Consider the following 23,093-nt stretch of genomic DNA (forward strand, 5'->3'; position numbering starts at 1 on the left):
TACATCACAGCACAATTTTTCATTCACAGCTGTTATTATATTGTTACAGAATATCATGTTACAGGTGGTAATTTTCAACATATGCATGCTGATATATGGTTTCAGGTCCCAACCTATCCAATTCTGATAATAACTTATCAAATATTACCTTCTCCATTATTTTTCCACAACATGAAAGTAGACTTAAGGGTAGACATGACTCTGGGTTTGTCCTACTCCCCTTTCCTTTAAAAACGGGTTTAATAAGCGCACATCTCCAATCTTGAGGAATCTCCCCATATTTATATCACCTAATGAATAATAGATATAATGGTATTGTAAGTTCTTGCTGAAGTGTTCTCAGGTCATTGTTACTAATTCCGTCTCCTCCCTCTGCTTTGTTTGGATCCAGTTTGCACAGTTCTTTTTCAATGTAATCTGAGTCCGGTATTTGGGGTTACTCGGATGTCACTTGGACAACTTATCACCCGTTTTGTGGAGCCAAATTGTTTTTTATAAGATTGTGTAAATATATCTATAATCTGTTGTGTCTGAGAATAAATTTTAGAATCTGCACAGTTTATTAATTTGTGTGTCTACTTCTTCCACATCTTATGTATCTATAAAAAAGTTTCTTATTATGCTCAATATCTTTATATAAATTTTCTTCAAATTTTTCTTGATCTAGTCTCACATTATGCTTAATCTGTTTGTCCAGCTTGTTTATGTTAGTTTTCAAAGTTGTAGTTCGACCTCTCTTCCATTTCTTATATTTTTGTCTCTCATTGTAATCAGATATCTTGTGCTTATGGAAATATATCCGCCTGATGTTGTATGCTTAGATCTTGACATTAAACATTTTTTTTTATTTTTTGTACTCAAACAATTTCTCTTTCAAATCTTTCCACATTCCATCTGCAGTTTTTCCATTCAACACTCACTCCAGTTAGTTTTACATAGTGTTTTGCTTCCATATAATCTGTAATTAACCCTCTGTGATTGACTTAGATTTCTGTTTTGCAGAATTATCTAGCAACAAATTAACCTTTATAACCCCATGATCACTGCACATCAATGGTGGTAAAACTTGACCTGAAGTTACAACAATTTCTTTGGGAACACACACAATGTCTAGTATGTTCCATCCCCAGTAGTTTTTTTTTACAATCTGAAGCAATTTTTGTTCCTGAATATACGCTGTGAATAATTTCCTTACTACAGCTCCACCTGATTTTTTATTAGAATGTCTGTTACAGTAAAAACATTTATACCCTGACAGAACTGTTTTTCAGTCATTGTTCTTTAACCATGTTTCACAAACAATAACAATATCAATCTTGTGGGAATGTAGCAAATTTTCCTATAAAAAACTTGAAACTTTATTATTAATGTTCCTAGCATTAACAACCACCAGAAATGCATCAAATGTTGCTATCTGTGGGCTGTTAAAATTTTGACATGGCAAAATCCTGCCTAGTGTTTGTTAAATATTGCAAATTATCTGCTGCAAAAATTCTCTTCCCCGATCTAGACAAATGCACATCATCCTATCTGAACACATGTGCCCAAAACAAGGCTTGGATGCTCTGCACATTTCCATTTTTTAAAACAGGACATTTTTTCCATGTAGGTATTTACCCAAAAATTCTTTTCATTCACAGTGACCTGGCTATCCTTTCTATCGATGATCTGTGAAAAATATGTCTCAACACCAGTAAAGCAATACTACCTAAGAGGGCTGTCAGTTCTCTACGAACAGTCAGAGAATCCTTGTGGGTGACATCATTTGTGCCAACATGAATAAAAACAGATCTATACTTCCTTACATTAAGGCATTCCAAGGGTTGATTCACATCTTCTATTTTCGCTCTTGGCAAGCATAACACTATTCGATGTTCATTATCATCTCTGCAAATATATGTATCAGTTCCTCTAATAATTGAATCTCCATTTACAAGAATATCTTCGCTAGCCAGCTCTGAAGAATATTCAGCTTCTAATTTAGTAATATCTGCTCTATCAATTGTTAAGAAGGATGGATCTTCATCACTATTAGTCTTATTAATTCTACTGTTTTCATTGTGTATTAAATTCTCATCCAGCTGGTGCTGTAAATCCGCAGCTTGAGTCATGTAGTCAATATCTGTGTTTCTCTTCTTTTTTCTTACAGTAATGTTCTTCAATCCTTCCACATTCAGTTTTGATTTATTCCTTTTCACCTGCCCCTTGCCTCTTTTTTTTCTACCTTCTCTGTTGGAAAGATGATGCCTTTTTCTGCAGACTGAATGTTTTCTGATAGAAAAATATCATCATTCCCTGTAACCTGTGTGTTACGTAACAAAGCAGTGTCCTTTTTACTACATATTCTCTTTACTTTACAGTCATAAATCGATTTCTTTTTCTTCTTTATTTGTTGAGAACTTCTTCCTTTCTTTCTTTTTTTGTTTCCTTCTAAACAAACTGGATCCTCGGATTGCTGAATACTTGCATCCAGAGTTCCAGAGTTGTCAGCCGCATCTTCTTGTTTCATAGGGGTTGAATGATCTTTGCAGAAAACAGATGCATCATTTCCTAAATGTGTTCTGTTTGTTCTGTTCCTAACATTATTTAGTTAGAGATGGTCTTCACCTGTAGTCTTTTAGCTTTTGGTTCCTGGCAAAGGTACTTGCGTGCCCCATAGTGCCTTTTTAGGCAATGTCATAACAACAAAATTCCCCGATGTAAAAAACATCCACTAGAGACAAACTGAAGGTTGTGCTGATTAATGCAATGAGTCTAAATATGAAACTGCACTCACTGGAAGCACTCCTTACCTTGGAAGACGCCGATGTCTGTGCACTCAGAGACACATGGTTCAAGGCTGCAGAGAGCACCTGGGCCATGGAAGGCTACAATGCCTTCCACACATTCAGATCTCAAAATTATTGTGAAAGAACCAAAGGTGGAGGTGTATCCATCTTCATTAAAGATAAACACACTTGAGGACTTGTCAAACAATACGACTCCCTAGAACTACTCCAAGTCCAACTAACTGCAGGTAAAACCCCCTTCCATATCATTATTAGCTATACATCTCCCACCATGAACAATGAGAACCACTCTGCCTACCTGGACCTACTTGAGTCACTCACTATACAGCCAAACACCTTGGTCATGGGTGATTTCAACTATCCTTCCATTGACTGGCATTCATATATGAGCACAAACACACTCGGCTTAAGGTTCCTGCACCTTGTTAATACACATGCTCTGGAAAAGACAGTCTTTACCCCCACAAGGGGCTCAAATGTCCTAGACATAGTACTCATCAACACAGGGGGTCTCTGCACTACCCCCTGTGTTGACCTCCCTGGTAAGGTCTGATCATAAATCAGTCTCATTCGAAGTAACAATCATATCTGACCCCCCCCCCCCCAAGCAAAAAGGACGAAAAATTTCTCCAAAGCAAACTATACCCTCCTAAGTGTAGCATAAATTGTTTCAAATCCCCTGTTACCACTATCAGCAATGACTCATATGCAAAGGTGCACACAAATGCTCGGTATAAACACCTATACAAATGTATAGACTCAGCTGTACCTGAACGGATCAAAACAAGGTCCTCACTAAAAAACAAGCCACTCTCGTGGACATCAAGCATAAACAGGTTATACAACAAGAGGAAGACACTAATGCCCAAGAACAAGACGGAACTGAGTCAGCAGAAGAAAGACACCCTCCACAGCTTGAACAAGCAAATTAGATATCTTGTAAAGTCCTCTAAAGCCAATTATGAAGGTAAACTAGCATTCCTAAGGATAATCACAAGGTGTTCTTTAGCTACATCAGAAATCTAAAAGGGAAGGCCCAGCTTTGTGCTGCACTAGTAGTGGATGGTATCATTCATACTGACCCTGAGGACATTGCCAACCTGCTAGCAGGCAGATTTGGTACAAAGTTCACCTCCCTGTCCCCATCACACATACCCCAAAGCATACCTGTCACGAGTCCTCTACCTAGTATCTCCAAAGAGTAGGTCATCACCGCACTATCCATGGCCACAAACACAGCCTCTATGTGACTGGAAAACAGCCCAGCTTGCCTACTAAAAGGTCTAAAACAAGACCTAGTGGAACCATTTGACACTCTCTTCAACCACAGTCTAAGTACTGGCTTTGCTCAGCAGACTGGAAAAAAGCAACAGTAATTCCCTTGCACAAAGGGAGACCATCAACTGACTCTGAGAACTACAGACCCAAAAGCCTAACCAGCCTTACCTGCAAGGCCATGGTGAGAATCATAATAGACCTTATTAACAAAGACATAGGTAACCTTCAAACTCTTCCCCCGACCCAATTTGGCTTCATTAAGGGTAGACCATGCTTATTAAACCTGGTGGATTTCTTTGTGAATGTCACCAACGGTTTGGATGAAGGCAAAACAGTACATTCAGCCTATCTTGACTTAGCAAAGGCTTTTGACACAATTTTCCACTCAGGCATCATTGAGAAACTCACCCAGCTGAAAATTAGACCATACGAGACTAGATGGGTAGCCAACTGGCTCACCGACAGAACGCATACAGTCAAAGTTAGGGATTCCACCTCTACCAGCAGACTAATTACCAGTGGTGTTCTACAAGGATCTGTGCTGGGTCTCCTACTGTTTGGAATCAATTTCTCAGGAGTCCAGGTGAAAACAGATGGCCTGTGGCTTACCAAGTTCACCAATGACTGCAAACTGGGTGCAGTCATTGAGTTCCCCCAACCATGCTGACATACTACAAAAAGGGCTTACACAGACGAATGACTGATGCCAAAGCCATGGACTAAACACAAAAAATGCATTACTATCCCTTTCGGCAAAGGGGAAGTCCTTGCAAATTACAATATTAACAGTTCCCCTCCTTAGCTCAAACCCTATAGTCAGAGATTTGGGAAAGTACGTTGATAGAAACCTTAACTTCAATCACCATGTGTCCACAGTGGTAAGGACGGCCTTCTACAGTGCACATCTCATACATAAGGGCATCACACCCAGAGCTAAGGATGCTATAACTCCCCTGTACTTATGTCTTGTCAGACCACTAAGATAGTACAATGCTCCCTTCTGTATGTATCACATTACACAAGTGTGGCAGCTGGAGAGACCGCAGAGCTTTCTTACCAAGAAAATTCATGGACAGACTGAAGGCCCTGTCACTGCACTCTGAATCTTATAGGCTGCTGAGAGGTGACTTGTGCCTGGCCTACAGAGCAGTCTTGGACCCTGCCCTAATGGAAATTATGCACATCCACAAGTCAAATGGGACAAGATTCACTCACTCTAGGGATATTAACCTAGCCTGTGACATTAACACGACATGCTGGAGACAGAGATATGTCTCCCAGAGATTGCTGCTCCTCTGGAACAAACTCCCAGTTCACATAAAACGGATCTCCTCACTGATCTTATTTAATCGTAACTTAGACAACTGGATGGAAGACCATAAATTTACACCATGGGTGTCACCTATGTCCCCTTGGATATGGGCAGTCGGTGCTGATCATAGACTCGCTCTGCAAATACAGACCATACAACTTGGTCAGTAAGGGAACAAGGGTACAACATGGCTAGGCTTATAAAGGCTCTAGGGCCAGTAGTCTAGTAACCATCTATGAACATATGAACCTAGGTTCAGTGCATTCTATCATATACATCTGAACATCATCTTATATTACACAAAAGTGTTAACATGTTTGCCACAACAGACAATAATACTTGAAAATAAGCTGGGTTAGGTAAATCCCAATGCTATGAATAATAAACTTATCAGAAAACAAATCCAAGTTCCATGTGATGAAAATACATTCAGGTTGTAATAAAAATATTATTGATTCACAGATTTGCTGAATTATTTAAGTGTATTCTGTGGATTTTACTCTGTGTTCCTTCATTTTGTAATGTGCATACATGTGTATACACACACACACACACACACACACACACACACACACACACACACACATAGAAGGGGGTGCAGGTTTCTTTCCTTTGCCCTTGGTTGGTAACTTATAAAGCAACCAGTACAGAAATGACCTTCACCTCTACTCAGGTCTCCATTACTACCATGAAATAAATTGTGTGTATTAATATCAAATATGTTTTATTAAATATTTTAAAGGAAAATATGGTATTGCATTTGAATATAAGCAAAGCTTCAAATTAGGATGTTTTATATTAGTGGTCATGTAGTCTGCAGTCTGTTAAATGAAAAAAGTAATTACTAATTAAAGTGGAATTGGAATTTCCTTCTGAAGAGAACATGCATAATAGTGATCAAACCTTAATATTTTCAGAGCTTTCTCCTGTTAGCCTACATACAAATTAAATTTGAAAAGAAAGAAACATTCTGTGAACACTGGTGCTTAGAAGGGTTTGGACAGGTTCCAGTTTTTATGCAGAATTTACCGTCTGTGAAGCCTGCACACTGCAAACTGTATGCATGGAAGTAAAATCAGTGTATTACCCATAAAAGTGAATTATGTTTTCTCTGCTTGCCTTGTTTTCAAATGTGAGTCCATCTTTCCTCTTGTTACGAAGATCTTATTTAAAAATAAAAATCAATACTTATCTATTGTTATGGACAATGCAACAGATCAAAAATCTTGTCCAGCTGTGGATGAGAGTGTATATAAAACAGGTGGCACACACACCTTTGGTACTAGCAGATCAGAAGCTTATGGGTCCCATTCCAACCTCAGGTGGTTGGATTAATGTTTCCACTACTGGCTCCACAGTGCATTATCAGGTGGTGGTGGTGGTAGGGGGGTGTACTACTGTGTATGCATTCATTTAGATGACACATTAAACTAGGTCATTATTGTTTGGGTAGCCAGTATATCAGACTACTAATACTTTTCAATACGTTTTTTTTCTCTCTCTCGTAGTTTTATTCTTATCGTGTCTCTCCCACAGTTAATTTTGCATCTTACTATGTTTCATTCTGCCATGTTAATAAGTTTAATGATTTTGGCCAGAAATATGGTCAGTATGGAGGGCATTCCATCCTGTGTAAAGGTACGGTTTCTACCTTTTCCTTCTTATACCACATCTGTAAAAGGCAATGCTGTGTTCTCTTCCTGCAGAGTATTTCTGTTTTTACACTAAGCAGTGGACCATTATCCATACCCAAGATTCCCTGCATGTACTGAAGTGCCTATCATATTTCATCTGTTCTGCTCTGAATATATGATGGCAGAGTATAGCAAGTGCCTAAAATGCAGATTATGTCTGTCTGTAACCATTTATGCAGTACAATGTACATTTAATAAAACATCCAACTTCCTGCTCTCAGGTTACTTCTCTAGAATGAGAACTGTTCTCTGAGTTTAATTTAGTCATAGTATACATTTCATACATTTATGGTTACGTGTATTTACCATATCAGTTGATCTTTAAGGAGACCTGCATGTAACAGCAAATCATAACATTTAGGTTTACACACCTTATTATTGTGTCTTCTCCTGGGAGAAGTTATAAAAGCAGTGGCACCTTCCCTGTGTAGAACAAATGCGAATCATGCATGCTAGGTACTGTTGAAGGTGCACATGAGGCTCTCTTATACATCCCTTACCTGTTCCATTTTTTTAGTATTTCTAAAGCCAGTACTCCCAAGAGGAGATGTGGTTGCCATTTGCAAATAGCTCTTCATTAGTTAGGCTAACTATCAAGTATGTCATCCCAGTATAATGAAAAAAGTATTTACATAAATTATCTCAAAAATACACTGAATAACTTTTGAAATTTCAATAAAATAGAGAATGATTTAACAAATGAACTAAACCATTTAAAAACTTGCTTCAGTAATGTATTCAAACTTGAATGCAGCCACCACAAAGTTAAAAATATTTTATAACAGAAATATGATGAAGTAGCATATATAAAATAAAACAAAACTATTAGGTAACACAGATATCCTAATATAACATAAGACTGAGAACAACATACCCAAACATAATAATTAAAAAAAAAAAAAAAAAAAAAAACAAGCTCCAAACTTGATCGTAAGAAATACCAAAATAACAAAACAATGTTAGCACTCAAAAACGGAAGTTTAATAAAAACCCACGTTAAAAAACACACATGGTTAAGCGTTTTTGTCAATAAGACATCATCAATACTGACAGAGTGATAGGAAGGAATGAGGAAGCCCATCCTGGGTGGGAGGGCACTTGTCAAAGATTCTCCCTAATGAGAGTTGTGGTCAAAGAGAAGAATTGTCCTTGGACACAGATGAGTGTGAGGGGTTGGGGAAATGGAAGGTGGGGAAAGGGAGTAGGTGGAGCACATAAAAGAATTTTACCCACAAATGGAAGCACAGATGGCTGAGCCCAGAGTACACACTTAGGATCCATGACCAGGTCAATCTGGTGTGAACATAGGGCCAGGCCAGTAGGATGAGATCCAAGGAGACAAAATCAGATGGATGACAGTCCCCTCCTTAATGTATAGCTAGCTAAACATGCTAAATTAATAATAAAGTAAGAAGACAAGCTAAAGTGAAGATTTTGGGTGTTTATGTACTACTTAAAGAGGATCACAGGTTGAGTAGTCCATAAAGCTTGTCAGATGTTATATGCAGGCTGTTCTAGATTCAGCTCATAACATTTGGGGAAACATGAGAAAAAGAGATATATAATGCCATTCCGGGTGACAGAGAATGTATTTTCCCATTAACTGGGTTGACAGAGATGATCTATCTTTCCCTTCTAAGATACTGGGGACTGATAATCAAGGCTACAGGCAAAAGAAGATGATAAGTGTAAAAAAGTGAAGACATTGGCTGTGAGTTTCAAAATTATTAGGAATACTAAGTAATCAAACAGCTAAAGATGTAGATAGGGAGGTGTCATGAATACAGTAAAATACAAAGATCATTAGGAAGAAGTGGACAAGATGAGATAGGAAATTACACATTCATTAATCAAATGTGACTTTGCTGTGCCCTCACGTCTCCAATGGATCACAGCAGTGAGCATAGATGCTCTCATCCAGTATCTCAGAAAGAAAGAAGGAAGACAGGAAGGTATGCCGGGAGCGTAGAATAGAAGTCCACTCATCTTATGAATGGCTGCTTCACTTTATCACTGAATGCAGATGATATCAAGCTTCATAAAACTCACAATAGTTGCTTTGTTGTGGAACAAGGACGTTATCACGCTGCACAAAATTGGTAAGATTATATATAAGCAAGGTAGGGAAAAAGGAAGTCAGACTAAAGAGAAAGTTGGTACATTGGGGGAAACAAGGAATGACCTACAAATCATTAGGATGAAAGCATGGGAGGCACCACAGGAGCTGGTCTCTTGTCAAAGAAGATCTGAGAGCAATAGAGAAACTTATTTCAGACTGTCTGTAAGGGGGGTATTGTGAGAATACAGTTAGAGGATTCCTGTTAAGGACCAGTAATATTTATGTCCTTCATTACTATTATCAGTTCTTGAAAAAAAAATTGTTTAAAAGTGGCAGGTGATGATCCTGAACAAACTCAAGAAAATGAATGGAGGAGCTTTTAATGTCACCCTAGTTCCTGAACTGTAGATATTTGGTAGAAGGAACTGTACAGTCAAGCAAAACAGCTCCAGCTAAAGAGCATGATAACGGAGTTTCCTGAGTAACACAAGGATAAGGACCACCACGATTATGCAGAGTTTCCTGAGTATAATAAAGACAGGTGTTAGCCAAATGACTTGAGTGATTATAGTGGTTCCTATGGCGCACTGAAATAGACAGAGTTAAAGACGTTTAGGAATGCTGGGGCTAATTTGTTACCCAAAGAAAGACATTTAAATTGGTGCAGTGAAAGTTTTTATGGTGTTAGATGAGTTTCCTTGGGGTTATACTTCAAAGAATGTGTAAAGGCTTCATATTAGCACCCTTAATAAGAATTCAGGTTAATAGCCCCTTTACCAGAGAAACAACTGCAGAAAGGGGAACTAGGCATGAATCCTCTGCTCTATCAAAATGTGTTTGTCCTTGTGATTAAAGTCTTTATTTAAATGGTTAGGAACGTTCTTGGCAAAGATGAAGAGAACAGATGAACACATTGGCACTCTGCTCTTTCTGCCACTTCCTGAGATGCTTGTCTGTAGCTCTGAATACTGCATCCCTGTTCCATTTCCATACTTGATTTATTCCCCATATTTGTTTTCAGTCCCATAACTCATCGCTGAGCTTATCACTCATTTGACCATAATTCCCACATCATTATTTTTTCCTTGTATCTTCTGTTCTGCCTTCTAAGTAACAGAGGCATGTTCCCTTGGCATTCCTGCCTCTTCTACTTGATTACAACAACTTCCAGAATTCATACCTTCCATTACAACTCACATCAGTTGACTGAAATCTTTGTGGTACAAAACTTCAGTCAGTCGTTTTTACCTGTTTACCTTTGAGTTTAGACTCTTCCCCAGTCTTCTCTTTGTAGATTCAGACCCCCTCCTCCTACCCCCACTTCCTTATTGCCTCTTCCCTTACCAGCATTCCCCTTCTTCCTCTACCCTAACAGCCAGGGTACTTACCCTACATTTTGACTTCAGTTGTTCCTTACCACCTTCATGATATGGCATTCTCCCTTCGCTGGCCTTTCACATGATGCCATTGTTATTGCAGATCACTACTCCTGCTTCTCTAACATTCTTGAACAATCTATCCACTAGACACCTTCATGTCCACTACTCCTGCTTCTCTAAAATTCCTGAACAATCTGCCCACTAGACACCTTCATGTCCTACCTCCTGCTGTCACTAGTCTACACTGCAGTGATACCAGCAATGTCTACCCTCCTCTCTTACATCTGCCTGCGGCTGTCTCATTGTCCTACCCAGATCCCTGCAATGCAAAGTACAACTGCCCCACCACGGGTCCAAGTGTTATGAGGTAGAGATGCTAACCACCAAACTGTCAATCTCACAATGCTATCATTATTTTTAAATGTCTTCATGTTTAATTCAGCAGTTTAAAGCCATTGCACATATTAGCTAGGATACACCAAAGGATTTTCTATATAATACATTATAAATAAGGTGTGAATGTGTGAGGTATAATGTGCTGGACCTCACAGCATATGACAATATGTTATTTGTGCAACACAAATTAATATAAATTACAAGTTTGGTATTTAATAACCCTTTTCCAAAGCATGCAATATGATCAACAGAAAATAAACTTTCTGTTATTTTATTTTCATATATAATGCTCTCATAAAATGGTTCCCACAACTCAACTAACAAGCATACTTTACTATGAGTTTACATTCATATTCTGCAGTTTTAAGTGTTTTTTTTTATATTTAAGACCATTTTATGAACCCTAACAAATTTTAGGAAATATGATAAATGCTCTAAGCTGCTATAATTGTTTAGCTGGTGAAGTCTCTTGTTTCTGTCCTGAATCATTAACCTCAATTATACAATGACCCCCAATTAATATTCAAAAACGTGCACGCTGATTGGTCAGCATGCACGTTGCAAATCCGAGTTATAGTAAGGGAAAAAGGTCCGGTCGCCCAGACTTTTTCCATTACTATAACTCTTACAGCAACACTGTCTCGCTATGTTAAATGAGTTCAACATAGCGAGACAGCTTTAAAAAAAGCAACAGACATCCTCCGTTGCTTTTTTTAAAGCTGTCTCGCTATGTTAAACTCCTTTAACACAGCAAAACAGTTTGTAAAAAGCAACGGAGATCTTGCTTTCTCCGTTGCTTTTGCCCACAGCTCTGATGTACTGCATAGGCATACGCATGCGCAGTACATCAGAACTGCCGCAGAATACCAGACAGCTGTGGAAGGGCAGCAAGGAGGCATTATACAATGCCATTATTTAAGAAAAGTAATTTTTTTTTCTTAAATAATGTCATTGTATAATAGCAATAACCCACTTCTGGGTGTGGGCAATGCTGGATTTACCCATGGTTGGCTTTGTTTGGCCACTCAGGCTTCGCCCTCGTGACCAAACCACACCAACCGTGGGTAAATCCAGCATTACCCACAACCAGGCGTGGGTTATTGCTATATTATCACACAACCCAGAATGCATTATCTTTAGCAATTTTTCCAGCAAGTAAACAGATGCAACCACTCTGACTTCACGTTCTCTTCCTACAATACATTTTTGAGAGAACCACTGACATAACTTGTTAACAGTTTCCTACAATGCTCAGGTTTATTATCTTGTTTATTTGTACGACTATGTTTGCCTTAACAATCATTTTAAAGCTAGTAAAATCTTTGGGCACTGTAAATAGAAGTTTTTTTTTTTTTTACTATTCACAGCCCATCTGCATAACCGATAAAGCCTAGGGCTTCAGAAATGCACCTGCGGTGTGTAACAATTAGTAATGCTTTTGGACACATAATCCCAGTGTCACTCCCTTACTAATTACACGTGTGGTTTACAATCTAATAAATGACTTTATGTTTGCTACCTTTTGGACCATCAAAGCCGATGCAGCGCTTGGGCTCTTCTGCTGTAACAACTCTTCAACATTCTTTAAGCCAGTGTGAATCTCTTCTATTTTCTTATTCACTTTGTATCCCGGCTTGCTCTCCAACAAACGTAAATCAACCTGCAATTAATTAAAAGCAACATAACAGTGAATGTGTATTAACAGTATCATTTCCTCATCAGCTGTTTTGCCTTAAAAGGTTCTAAAAAGAAAAGAGTAAAGTAACAACACTGATCCATGTATGACACAAACACAGCTCGGCAATGCCAGTAGAAAACCCATGTACGACACAAACACAGCTCGGCAATGCCAGTAGAAAACCCATGTACGACACAAACACAGCTCGGCAATGCCTGTAGTAAACAGAACTGCAGAGTATGATGTGCATATTATCTGTTTTTCTTCAAGAAGCTGAAATCAGTCTATGGAGAATTACTACAAGAAGGTATTTTAATTATCACTGAATGATAAATATAAAGATGTTATTATCACATACCTTTTACAAGCTGACCAGTAGCCTGCTGGATTACTAGGAATGATTCAAAGAGTTTCTGCATCTGTGCTAATTGGCCAGGATGGGTTGGTCAATTAGCATGAAGGACTGAATCTGATTCACAGACACGGTAAAGACATACACAGAAACACCTCATTAGTGGCTCATTACCAAGTCTCTGAAATAAATACTGCTGTTAGACCTAATTATGCTAGTATTCTTCCTACCACCCCATGCATCTTGATAGTAAGAGGCACATCCCTATGCACCTATAGACACACACACACACATTCAGACATCCATGCAGATGTGTACATACACATACACACACACACACACACACACATACACACACACACAGAGCACCACTACAGTTACCTGTATCAAGGCTATTCCCAAGGCATACAGGAAGAATACCATCAAAAATCAATTATGCTTTTTCCTCCAAGAGGGGAAAAAATAGCTCTGGAATCTAATTCACTGAATCTCTCTGCCAATTAATTTGGAACTGCAGTCATTTCTAGGGAAGAGCACATGGCTAATTAATGTAAGCCACTCCCCCAGACTGCCATATTAGCATGTAACTTCCTCAGCAAGCCCACTCTACATGCTTCAGCTTCTACTATGGAATAAAAGTGGTGGAAGAGTGCTTTTTGAATCCAAAAGACTTACTGTGATGTGGAAACCTTCCGAGTTAAGGCCTCTACATTACTGAATCCAAAGGACTCTGTTTTAAATCAACAAATAGCAAGGGAAAGGATTATATAAACTTTAGAAGCAATCTGTCTGTAGCTGTTCTGGATATACAAGATTGCAAAGGACATTGTACTGTAACAAAAGGACTTTTAGCTTGAAATAACCTGTTATATCAGCGATTAGTTGGCTTTGGGAACAAACACGACATAAATGTAGCCATTTTAGAGATACAAGATTGCAAAGGACATTGTACTGTAACAAAAAGGCTTTTAGCTTGAAATAACCTGTTCTATCAGTGATTAGCTGGCTTTAGTAACAAACACACCATAAATGTAGGCTGTATTGTGCCGTTGTACTTGCGGGCATTGTAGTTGTTAGTAGTGTCTTTTCAGGCATGCAGTCTATATTAGTGAATATTAAATTGTTATCTAAGTTTTCTCTAACTGTACTGCTAAATTCTGCTTATATCTTACATTGATAGAAGCTGTAAATGGGCATAATTAGTGCTGTAATTGTTGCTAATAGTGTTATCTCAAGTATATAGCCTGCAATATTGAACTTTATATTTATGTATGTTTTCAAGCTGTCCTGCTCAATTATGTCTACACAACAAATTGATAGAAGCTGTTAATATTTATAAGTAGTGTAATTATAAGCACCAGAGTTTTTGCTTTACCAAACTTGGTTTGTTTCCCCCTCTACTGATGTTCACCATCTAACCCGCCATTTTTTGTCTTTATAGTCCCAAACCATATCCTACTGAGGCTCTCCTATTTGCCACCATAAATATCTGGACCAACCATAACCATCTCTGTCCTGGCTTCCACCATGTATTGCAGTCATCCATAAATATCTAGCAACCACTTTAAGGGGGTGCTATCCTACCCACCTTGTAAGACTTTTGTACTAATCAGTTAAACATACTGGGTGGTTGTTGCTGTAGCAGTCAAGGGACCCAGCAGCCTAGAAAAACTATTCTGTACTCCTATTTCCCACTTAAAATCTTAAAACGCCCCTTACCTTACCATACTTTTCCCCAAGCCCTTTTTACTGTGCACTTCTGTTGTCTTGCTCCTGACTTTTGCTTTCCAGTGCCCCTGTTCCCATATCTTATTCTATACTGTTTCTGTCTGCATCCCGCTGACTCTTAATTGGTGTCTAGTGCAGATGCGACATATCTGTGCATGAGAGGTTCAATTTTTTAACCCCCGACTTTCAGTTTTACTGTCTCCCTCCAGGCATTTTTTTTCTCTCGTTTCTTCTCTCATTAAAAACACTCACTGTACCTACTCTTTCCCCATGCTATCCAAACCTTGCTAGCTAACTGATTGTCTTCTTGGAATATTTCCTGACCTGGATGTAGGCCCCGCTCTGCTCCCTTACTCCAACCCCATTCCCACCACCCCCAATATCCTGTAACTTATACTTATCCAAACCACACCCATCCATGACCTCATCCTAACACATAGCCAATCCTCAAGCTCCTCCAGTCAATTGTAACTCAATTAGATTTCCCTCCTCCCACCTAGTGCAGCTCAGTACTCACACCTGAAAACACATACTACCTTTCTCTCCCTACACTAAAGGACATTACCTCTTCCTACCATCTTTACTCCTACTCCCCTACTATCTTATTTCCTAAGTTACCCTATTGCCATTATTCCCTGCTCTGATTCACCTTATTATCTATAAGCATCAACTTCCATCACCAACCATTTCTAAACAAATGCACTAAACCCCATCTGATACTATTTCTTACAACAGATACCTTTACTACATTACTTACTCCTATACCAGTAATTCCCCTAACCCCTCTTCCAAACTAAATACTTCCAACCATGCCCTCATTAAAGCTATTCTTCTTACACACAGTTACTTTAGCCCTACTATCCCTAGCCACACATTTGTCCTCCTGCCAGTCCCATCATCTTTTCTATTATCCCTCTCCAACTTCACCCATCAATACTGCCCTTTGTCAAGCTAATTCCTCCATTTACATCGCTCCTCATCTATTTTTCCACTCTCAAACAATACTGTCTTCCCTAACGTACTTTCAAACATGTAGCCCCACTATTGCACTTTATATACACAGAAAAAAATTTATCTCCAAAATAAGATTTCTTATTCTGCACTCACTTACCCAGATTAAACCTCTATCCGACATCCATCCCAACCCAGGCCCTGTTACTACGACTCCACCTAACCGACCCCCTAATCCAAACACAGATACTACCATCCCCTCAACAACTACCTTACCAGTAAAAAAAACATATGGCAGACCTTCTCTTTATAAATGTCAACCTTAGAAGCCTCCTAAGTAAAGTAGACGAATTCCATGCAGCCAAGACACTATATTTCCCAGATACAGTTATTGTAATTGAAAAAAGAATTTATGTACTCACCATAACGTTCCATCTGAGTAGTTATACTTCATTTTCTGCAACCTGTGGGTATTCGGATCTGAGCCGGCAACATTTTTCCAAGCATCTGCTCCAAGCTCCAAGCCCCTCCCCTTACCCATAATCCCTCACATCTCCTACCTTCCCTCAGATTGAGTTTGCCACTATCCAAACTATCAGCAACTCAATAACAGTGCTAACCTAGAACAGGTTCGGGGGAAGGAGGGCGGGACAGTTGCAAAAAATGAAGTATAACTACTCAGATGGAACATTATGGTGAGTACATAGCTTCTTTATCTGAAGTTCTTCATTTATCTGCAACCTGTGGGACAGAGTTCCCAGCTACCAAAACTCATGGGGGCCCTCATGGAAGGATATTCCTGAGTACCTCAGAGCCAAAGGATGCTCTCCCTCTAGAGATCAAATACAACTTATAATGAGAAATAAATGTATGTGACCTTGCTCAGGTCGCTGCTGCACAGATATCATCCAGTAAAACTCTAGACCAAAAAGCAGCAGAAGTTGCCATAGATCTGGTAGAATGAGCTTTAACAAGACCAGGTGGGAACAGACCTTTGTCCTTATAGACTTGCAGTATACATTGTGTAATCCATCTAGCTAAGGAGACCTTGGATATGGCTTTGCCCAAAAAGGGTCTAGGAAATGACATGAATAACTGGTCAGACTTATGAAAGGGTTTAGTCCTATGTAAATAGAAATGAAGCTGTCTATGAACATCTAGCAAATGCAGTTTATATTCACCCTTGTTCTGAACATTTGTAAAGAAAACAGGCAGGTTAATTGTCTGATTAATATTTGATTCAGAGGCAACTTTCAGTAAGAAAGAAGGGTTCATGCAGAGCGAAACCCTGTCTTTATGAAAGATCAAGTAAGGGGGCACAGCAGACAAAGCTTGGATCTCAGAAACTCTTCTGGCCAAAGTAATGGCCACTAGGAAAGTTGTCTTCCAGGGTAAGAATTTCAAATCTACTGACGCTGCTGGTTAGAAGAGGGGAGCAACTAGCACCTGCAGAACTAGGGTAAGGTCCCAAGGAGGGACTGAATCCTTAACCAGAGAAGTAAAAGAAAGGTGCCTTTCAGAAAAGCTTTACACAGTCTCAAAGAGGCCAGAGCATTCGTATTTTCTCCGACATGAAAATTAGAGATGGCCGCCAGTTGTACGTTTACCGTGGAAGAACTAGCCTCTTGTTGGAAAATACTGGACAAAAACTCCAACACCGCAGGAACCGGGGCTGTGAAGGGATCTAGGTACCTCTGAGAAGCCCAAATAGAGAAGCATTTCCATTTACTGTGATAAACCTTCCTAGTGGAAGCTTTGTGGAATGCCACCAGAATAGTCTTTACTGAAGATGACAGACCGGGCATCCTAGCAATGAGGGGAACTGGAGCAACCCAGCCGTCAGCTTGAGGCTGTCCACGTCAGGTGGACAGATGCCCGAGGGATAAGATATGAGATCCGGGCAAGGATCCAAAATCCAAGGAGGAGTTAGAACATGAGACCAGAGGAAGGGGAACCACACTTGAGGCCAGAACGGGGCAATGAGGATCACTTTGCACCCCAGTCGGCAAGCTTTCTGAAGAAACTTTGGAATTAGAGGTAATGGGGGGTAAGCATACAGTAACCCAAAAGGCCAAGCATGGACAAGAGCGTCTCTGGAGAAGTCCCCTGGTGAGGGGATCAGAGCGAAGAACTCACTGCATTTTGCGTTGGAAGGAGATGTAAAGGGATCGCAGCAAGGCTGATCCCAAGCAAGGAAGATCTCCTCTGCTATCGATTGCTTCAGAGACCACTCGTATGGCATTAGAATAGCCCAACTCAGTCTATCCACTAAAATGTTGGAGCGTCCCGGGATGTGCGTTGCAATCAGAAACCGTATGGTGGAGATCACCCACTCCCACACTCTCATAGCCTCGTGACAGAGAGGGTAAGATCTGGTTCCTCCTTGTTTGTTGATGTACCAGACAACAGACGTTGTCTGACTGAACTGCAATTGTCCCCGGGGGAAGAACAGCGTGAAAGGCTTGCAACGCTAGAAGTACTGCCCTCATCTCAAGAATATTGATATGCAATCTGGCCTCAGTCTGAGACCACGTGCCTTGGACCGTCCTCCCCAAATAGTGTCCTCCCCACTGAAGCTGGGAGGCGTCCGTGGTCACTGTGGCTTGGGCTGTGGGTATTATGAAGGGTCGACCTGCCAAGATTTCCGGCGATTGGAGTCACCAAAAAAGAGACATCTTGCAGGCTCTGATGATTCTTTCTTATTGGACAGTCCATGGGGAGGTCTAGCCAAGACCATTGTACTGCCAGTCCACTGAAGCACCCGCATGTGAAGGCACACACAGGGAAGGATTGAGATTGCTGCGGCCATGGAGCCTAGGGCTCGAAGAACATCGCTCGCCACTGGTAGCCTGGGACCGAGGATCACTGATACATGGGCCCACCATATGGCTCAGGACCCTGTCTAGTGTGAGAAAGACTTGCAATTGTAGAGTGTCCAGCCATGCCCCTATAAATTCCAAGGTCTGTGTCGGGTTCAAGCAGGACTTGGAGATGTTGATGGTAATCCCTAGATTGACTGCAAGATGCAGGAAGGAGTCTCTGGCCATGCAAAGTAGACGCTTGGTGGCAGCAGCGAAGAGCCAATCGTCTAGGTAAGGAAACACCTGAATCCCCTGAAGCCTCAGGTGACCCGCTACAACTGGCATGACCTTGGTAAACACCCTGGGGGCTGTGGTGAGACCAAAGGGTAGGGCTCTGAACTGGAAATGATTGGCTCCCAGATGGAAGCAAAGGAATCTCCTGGAGCTTCTGTGAATTTTGATATGATAGTAAGCATTCTGGAGGTCTATCGAGCACATCCAGTTGCATTCTCGGAGGTAAAGTAGAATGGACTGCAAGGTGACCATCCAGAATTTCTGCTTGGCTATGGTCAGATTCAGGGTTGACAGGTCCAATATGGGCCTGAGGTCCCCTGTCTTTTTTGGCAATAAAAAAAACCTGGTGTAAACGCCTAATCCGGACTGATCTGGGGGACCGGTTCGATGGCCCGATTGCGAATCAGCTTTGAAGTTTCTTGTGCTGCGGCCTCCCTTTGAGTGGGTGGAACATCTGTGAGGCGTTTTGGTTGGAAGGTGGGGTAAAGAACGGGATGGAGTAGCCACTGGAAATTATTTGGAGCACCCAATGATCCAACATAATGGACTCCCAAGCTGTTAGGTGCAATGACCATCTTCCCCCGACTGCCTCCAGAGTAGGACAGTCGGGCAACCCTTCAGGGTTGCTGCGTGGGTCTGTTCGAGAAGATCTCCCTAGACCCAAAGTTCCTCGGCCCCCCTCTACCTCTGGGGCAGCATCTGTTTTGTCCCCCTCTGCCTCTAAGGGCTGAATTGTCCTGAGGGTCCTGGGAAAACTGAGATTTTTGCCCTCTCTGATTCCTAGAAAAGGATCTTTGAGGGCTAGAGAAGTGGACTCCGACGGCAGAGTCGACATTTTTGCTGAGAAAAGCTGCTTGTCCTCTGGTGACAAAGATTCTGGGGGTGACACAGTGAACTCTGTGACTAGGTCTCACTGAAGTCATATGACATGTGCCAAATAATTTAGTGCTCAAATAGAAAACATCGCTGAAGAAAAGACTCGCTTCCCAAATCGATCCACCACCTAGACTTCTGGTCCGGAGGGTGGACCGAAGAACTTTTCTGTGCCAGTTCTCTCTTGGTGGCAGCTGCAACCACCATAGCATCCACTGGGGATCCCTTGTACCAGGCCTGTCTGTGAGAGGAGAGAGGATCCTGTCTGGGCATTTGGGTATTGGCTCTATGGTGTCAGGCTCCTTCCATGCCCACGTGGTAATGAGATCCACTAAGGGATTCACAGGAGATGACACTGATGATGTAGATGGGCCCAAGCCAAAGGCCTCCAGGAATACTGACTCATCCATAAAGGGTTTTGGGGCTGACCAACCTCCCCTCTGGTGGAGGATCTCCATGACAACTCCAAAGGAGACATCCTCAGGAGGTGACCTGGGGGAACCCTCACCTTCATCTAAGTCAGTATCTTCAGTGTGGGACTCGGGGGAGTCCATGTGCCTCCTCTTACATGAGTGCTTATGGGGACCCTCTTTAGTGGGACTCTCTGAAGAAGGCTTGTAAGTCATGGGGGATTCCACGATGGGATACACCTGGGGGTCCTCTGGCATGGGCTGTCCCTGGGACAAGCTGATGGGAGTCATGATCAAATCCACGGGAGCCTGGGTGGAGTCCAAGGCAATGGGCTGGGGTCTCAATCCTTGGGAGAGAACCCTCTCCCCTACGTTGAATGCCGAAGGAGAGTGCACCTTCTTAGCAACTAACAAGGAGGAAGCTCTCCTTGGCTCCGCCGTGAGGACTGGGGCCAAGGCCAAGGTAGCCAGGGTTCCGAAGGAAAGGCTCGGATCTGACAAAGTTGGAGCAAAGACATCTCCGTTCCCTCAGATCTGACTCCCCGTTCTCGGCCTGGAGAGTTGCTCGGATCCGAACAGGACGGATCCGGGGAACTCAAGGTAATAGCTGGTGTCGAAGTTGGAGGAACCGTCAGTGCCGAACCCCCAGCTCCTCGGATCCTCGGATCCATAAACCCCGAAACCACAGGTCGTATTGGGGAAGGAGAGATTGGATGGAAGAAGGGCATGGAGGTCCCCTCTCCAGATGGAGAGGGGCTTTAGCAAGACTCCCATTTGGATTTGGGTCCGAATGAACCTCCGCATCATCCTGTCCATGTCTAGTGCTGACAGACTTCAAGTAACATGCGAGGAGGTGACCGACTCAGATCTGGCTGGTTGGTGCGACGACCTCGAAGAAGGCCTCTGGTCTGAGGGCAATGTTGGCTCCAGGGATAACCTCGGGGAGTGGAGCCAAGGAGAGGTAGTACTGATAACTTTTGTAGGTGGGCTAGGAAAGGGCTCCCTCTCTGTAGACTGCTTGCGGTGCCTTTCCCCTCTCTTGTCCTGTTTTTCTTTACTTTTAGTCCCCACATCAGAAGGCTTAGAGGGAGGTTGAGTACCAGCCTGGGGGGTTGATCAGCTACTGGAGCCGAGGTCAAGGTCACCGTGTCCAAGGCAGAAACTGGTAGCAGGCCCTTAGCTATCAGCTTTGCCTTCCTTTCCTTCAAGGCCCTAGGGTTGAACCCTGCACACACACTACAAGGCAAGGATAGGTGGGGAACACCCAGGCAAATACACAGAGTGCAGCCATCAGCCGGTGAAAGCTTGTGGCTACACTTTGTGCATTTTTTTAAAAGTTGGTTTTGGCTGCTCAGCCATCACAAAAACCCACTCAGCCAAAACTGAACCCAAATTTAACACACACACACACACACACACACACACACACACACACACACACACACACACACACACACACATATACACACACACATACACACATACACACACTAAGGTCGGGTTGGGCCTACACACTACCTGACTAACTTTAACTTTTAAACTACATTTTTTTTTTTACAGAAAAAATGACGAACAGCGAAGGGGAGGAAAGGGTTGACTATCAACCACACACACACACACACACACACACACACACACACACACACACACTAAATATATCAGAAAAAAGTTTCCACTTACTTCACCCAACTTTGAGCTAAAAAGACCACGATGCGTACGCATGAAGCAGAAAACAAGATCTGAGGGAAGGTAGGAGATGTGAGGGATTATGGGTAAGGGAAGGAGCTTGGAGCAGATGCTTGGAAAAATGTTGCTGTCTCGGATCCGATACGGATCCGAATACCCACAGGCTGCAGATAAATGAAGTTAACTACTTCAGATCTTGGCTTAAACCCTGTATTACATCTGAAGAAATACTCCTTGATGGGTATAGCATCGTTAGAAAGGGCAGATTAGCTAAATGTGGTGGGGGCACTGCCATCCTATATAAAGATAACCTCAAAGTAGTCCAGCTTAACTCTAGCCTAAATAAAAAACAATTCTCACTATCTACCTTCAACAAAACTGCACTCCTCTAAAAACCTTACAACTAGATCATGCAGTTCAATACTTTAATAACATTTTCCTGAAAATCTTAAATAAACTTGCCCCACCCAGAAAAATTTGTTCTAAAACCAAAAAATTCCCATGGTTAGCAAAAGAAACAATACAACCACTTAGACTAAGAGACAAAGCGTGGTCCCTCTGTGCTTCTAACAAAAGTCATGGTAATCTCATCACCTTCCAACAACTTAGAAACCAAGCTAAGAAACAAATCAAAATAGACAAAAAAACATACTTTCAAACTTGCAAATTAAAATATAAAACAAATCCACAATGATTTTGGTAATCAGTCAACCTCCTTCTAAAACCAGGGAAACCCACTACCCCAGTCCTTACTACCAATAATACTATAGACCCTATTGCATCCCAATTTAATTTCCACTTTATTTGCTCAATAACCTCCCTATTACATAATGCTTCTACCCTACCCCTGTCTGTACCCACTCCATCTGGACCACCACAAAACCACTTCAAACTAGAACCCATTCAAACAAGCTATATACAAGGCTTACTATCTAAAGTAAAGCCATGTACCCTCGCCGCTGATCAATTACCAGGTGAATTTCTGAAATCAGCTGCCCCATCTACTGTCTACCCCATATCAATCCTAATTAACAACTCTATCACTGAACAATATGTCCCTACCACATGGAAAATATCACATATCATTCCACTGCATAAAGGAGGCCCCTCTAAAGACATGTCTAATTGCAAACCTATAGCCATGCTCTCACCCTTACCAAAAATCCTAGAAAAGTGCGTCCACAAACAAATAATTGATTACTTCCAAAAAAAAACTCCTATCTGTCACACAACATGTGTATACAAAACACAGTACTAGTACAGCCCTCATTAGCTTTACCAACTTTATAAACCACCTTAAAAATAACAGCCAACTTGTCTCTGCTACCTTTCTTGACATGTCAAAGGCCTTTGACACCATGTCACATCATATCCTCCTAAACAAACTTGCCAATTACAACCTTTGCCCTGAGG

The 23,093-nt window shown here is 41.4% G+C and overlaps 1 protein-coding gene across 1 annotated transcript in view; it reads right to left on the minus strand.

Annotated features, from left to right (window-relative positions):
• Positions 1-23,093, minus strand: part of SYNE2 (spectrin repeat containing nuclear envelope protein 2) — a 3,814,665-nt gene that overhangs the window by 1,950,448 nt on the left and 1,841,124 nt on the right. The window contains exon 57 of the mRNA XM_044073561.1: positions 12,427-12,567. Coding sequence (XP_043929496.1) covers positions 12,427-12,567 — 141 coding nt within the window. The remainder of the gene's footprint in view (positions 1-12,426; positions 12,568-23,093) is intronic.

The sequence above is a fragment of the Protopterus annectens genome, chromosome 6.part0 (assembly GCF_019279795.1).
Source record: "Protopterus annectens isolate FY-2018-M chromosome 6.part0, PAN1.0, whole genome shotgun sequence".
In the NCBI taxonomy this organism is placed as follows: Eukaryota; Metazoa; Chordata; order Ceratodontiformes; family Protopteridae; genus Protopterus; species Protopterus annectens.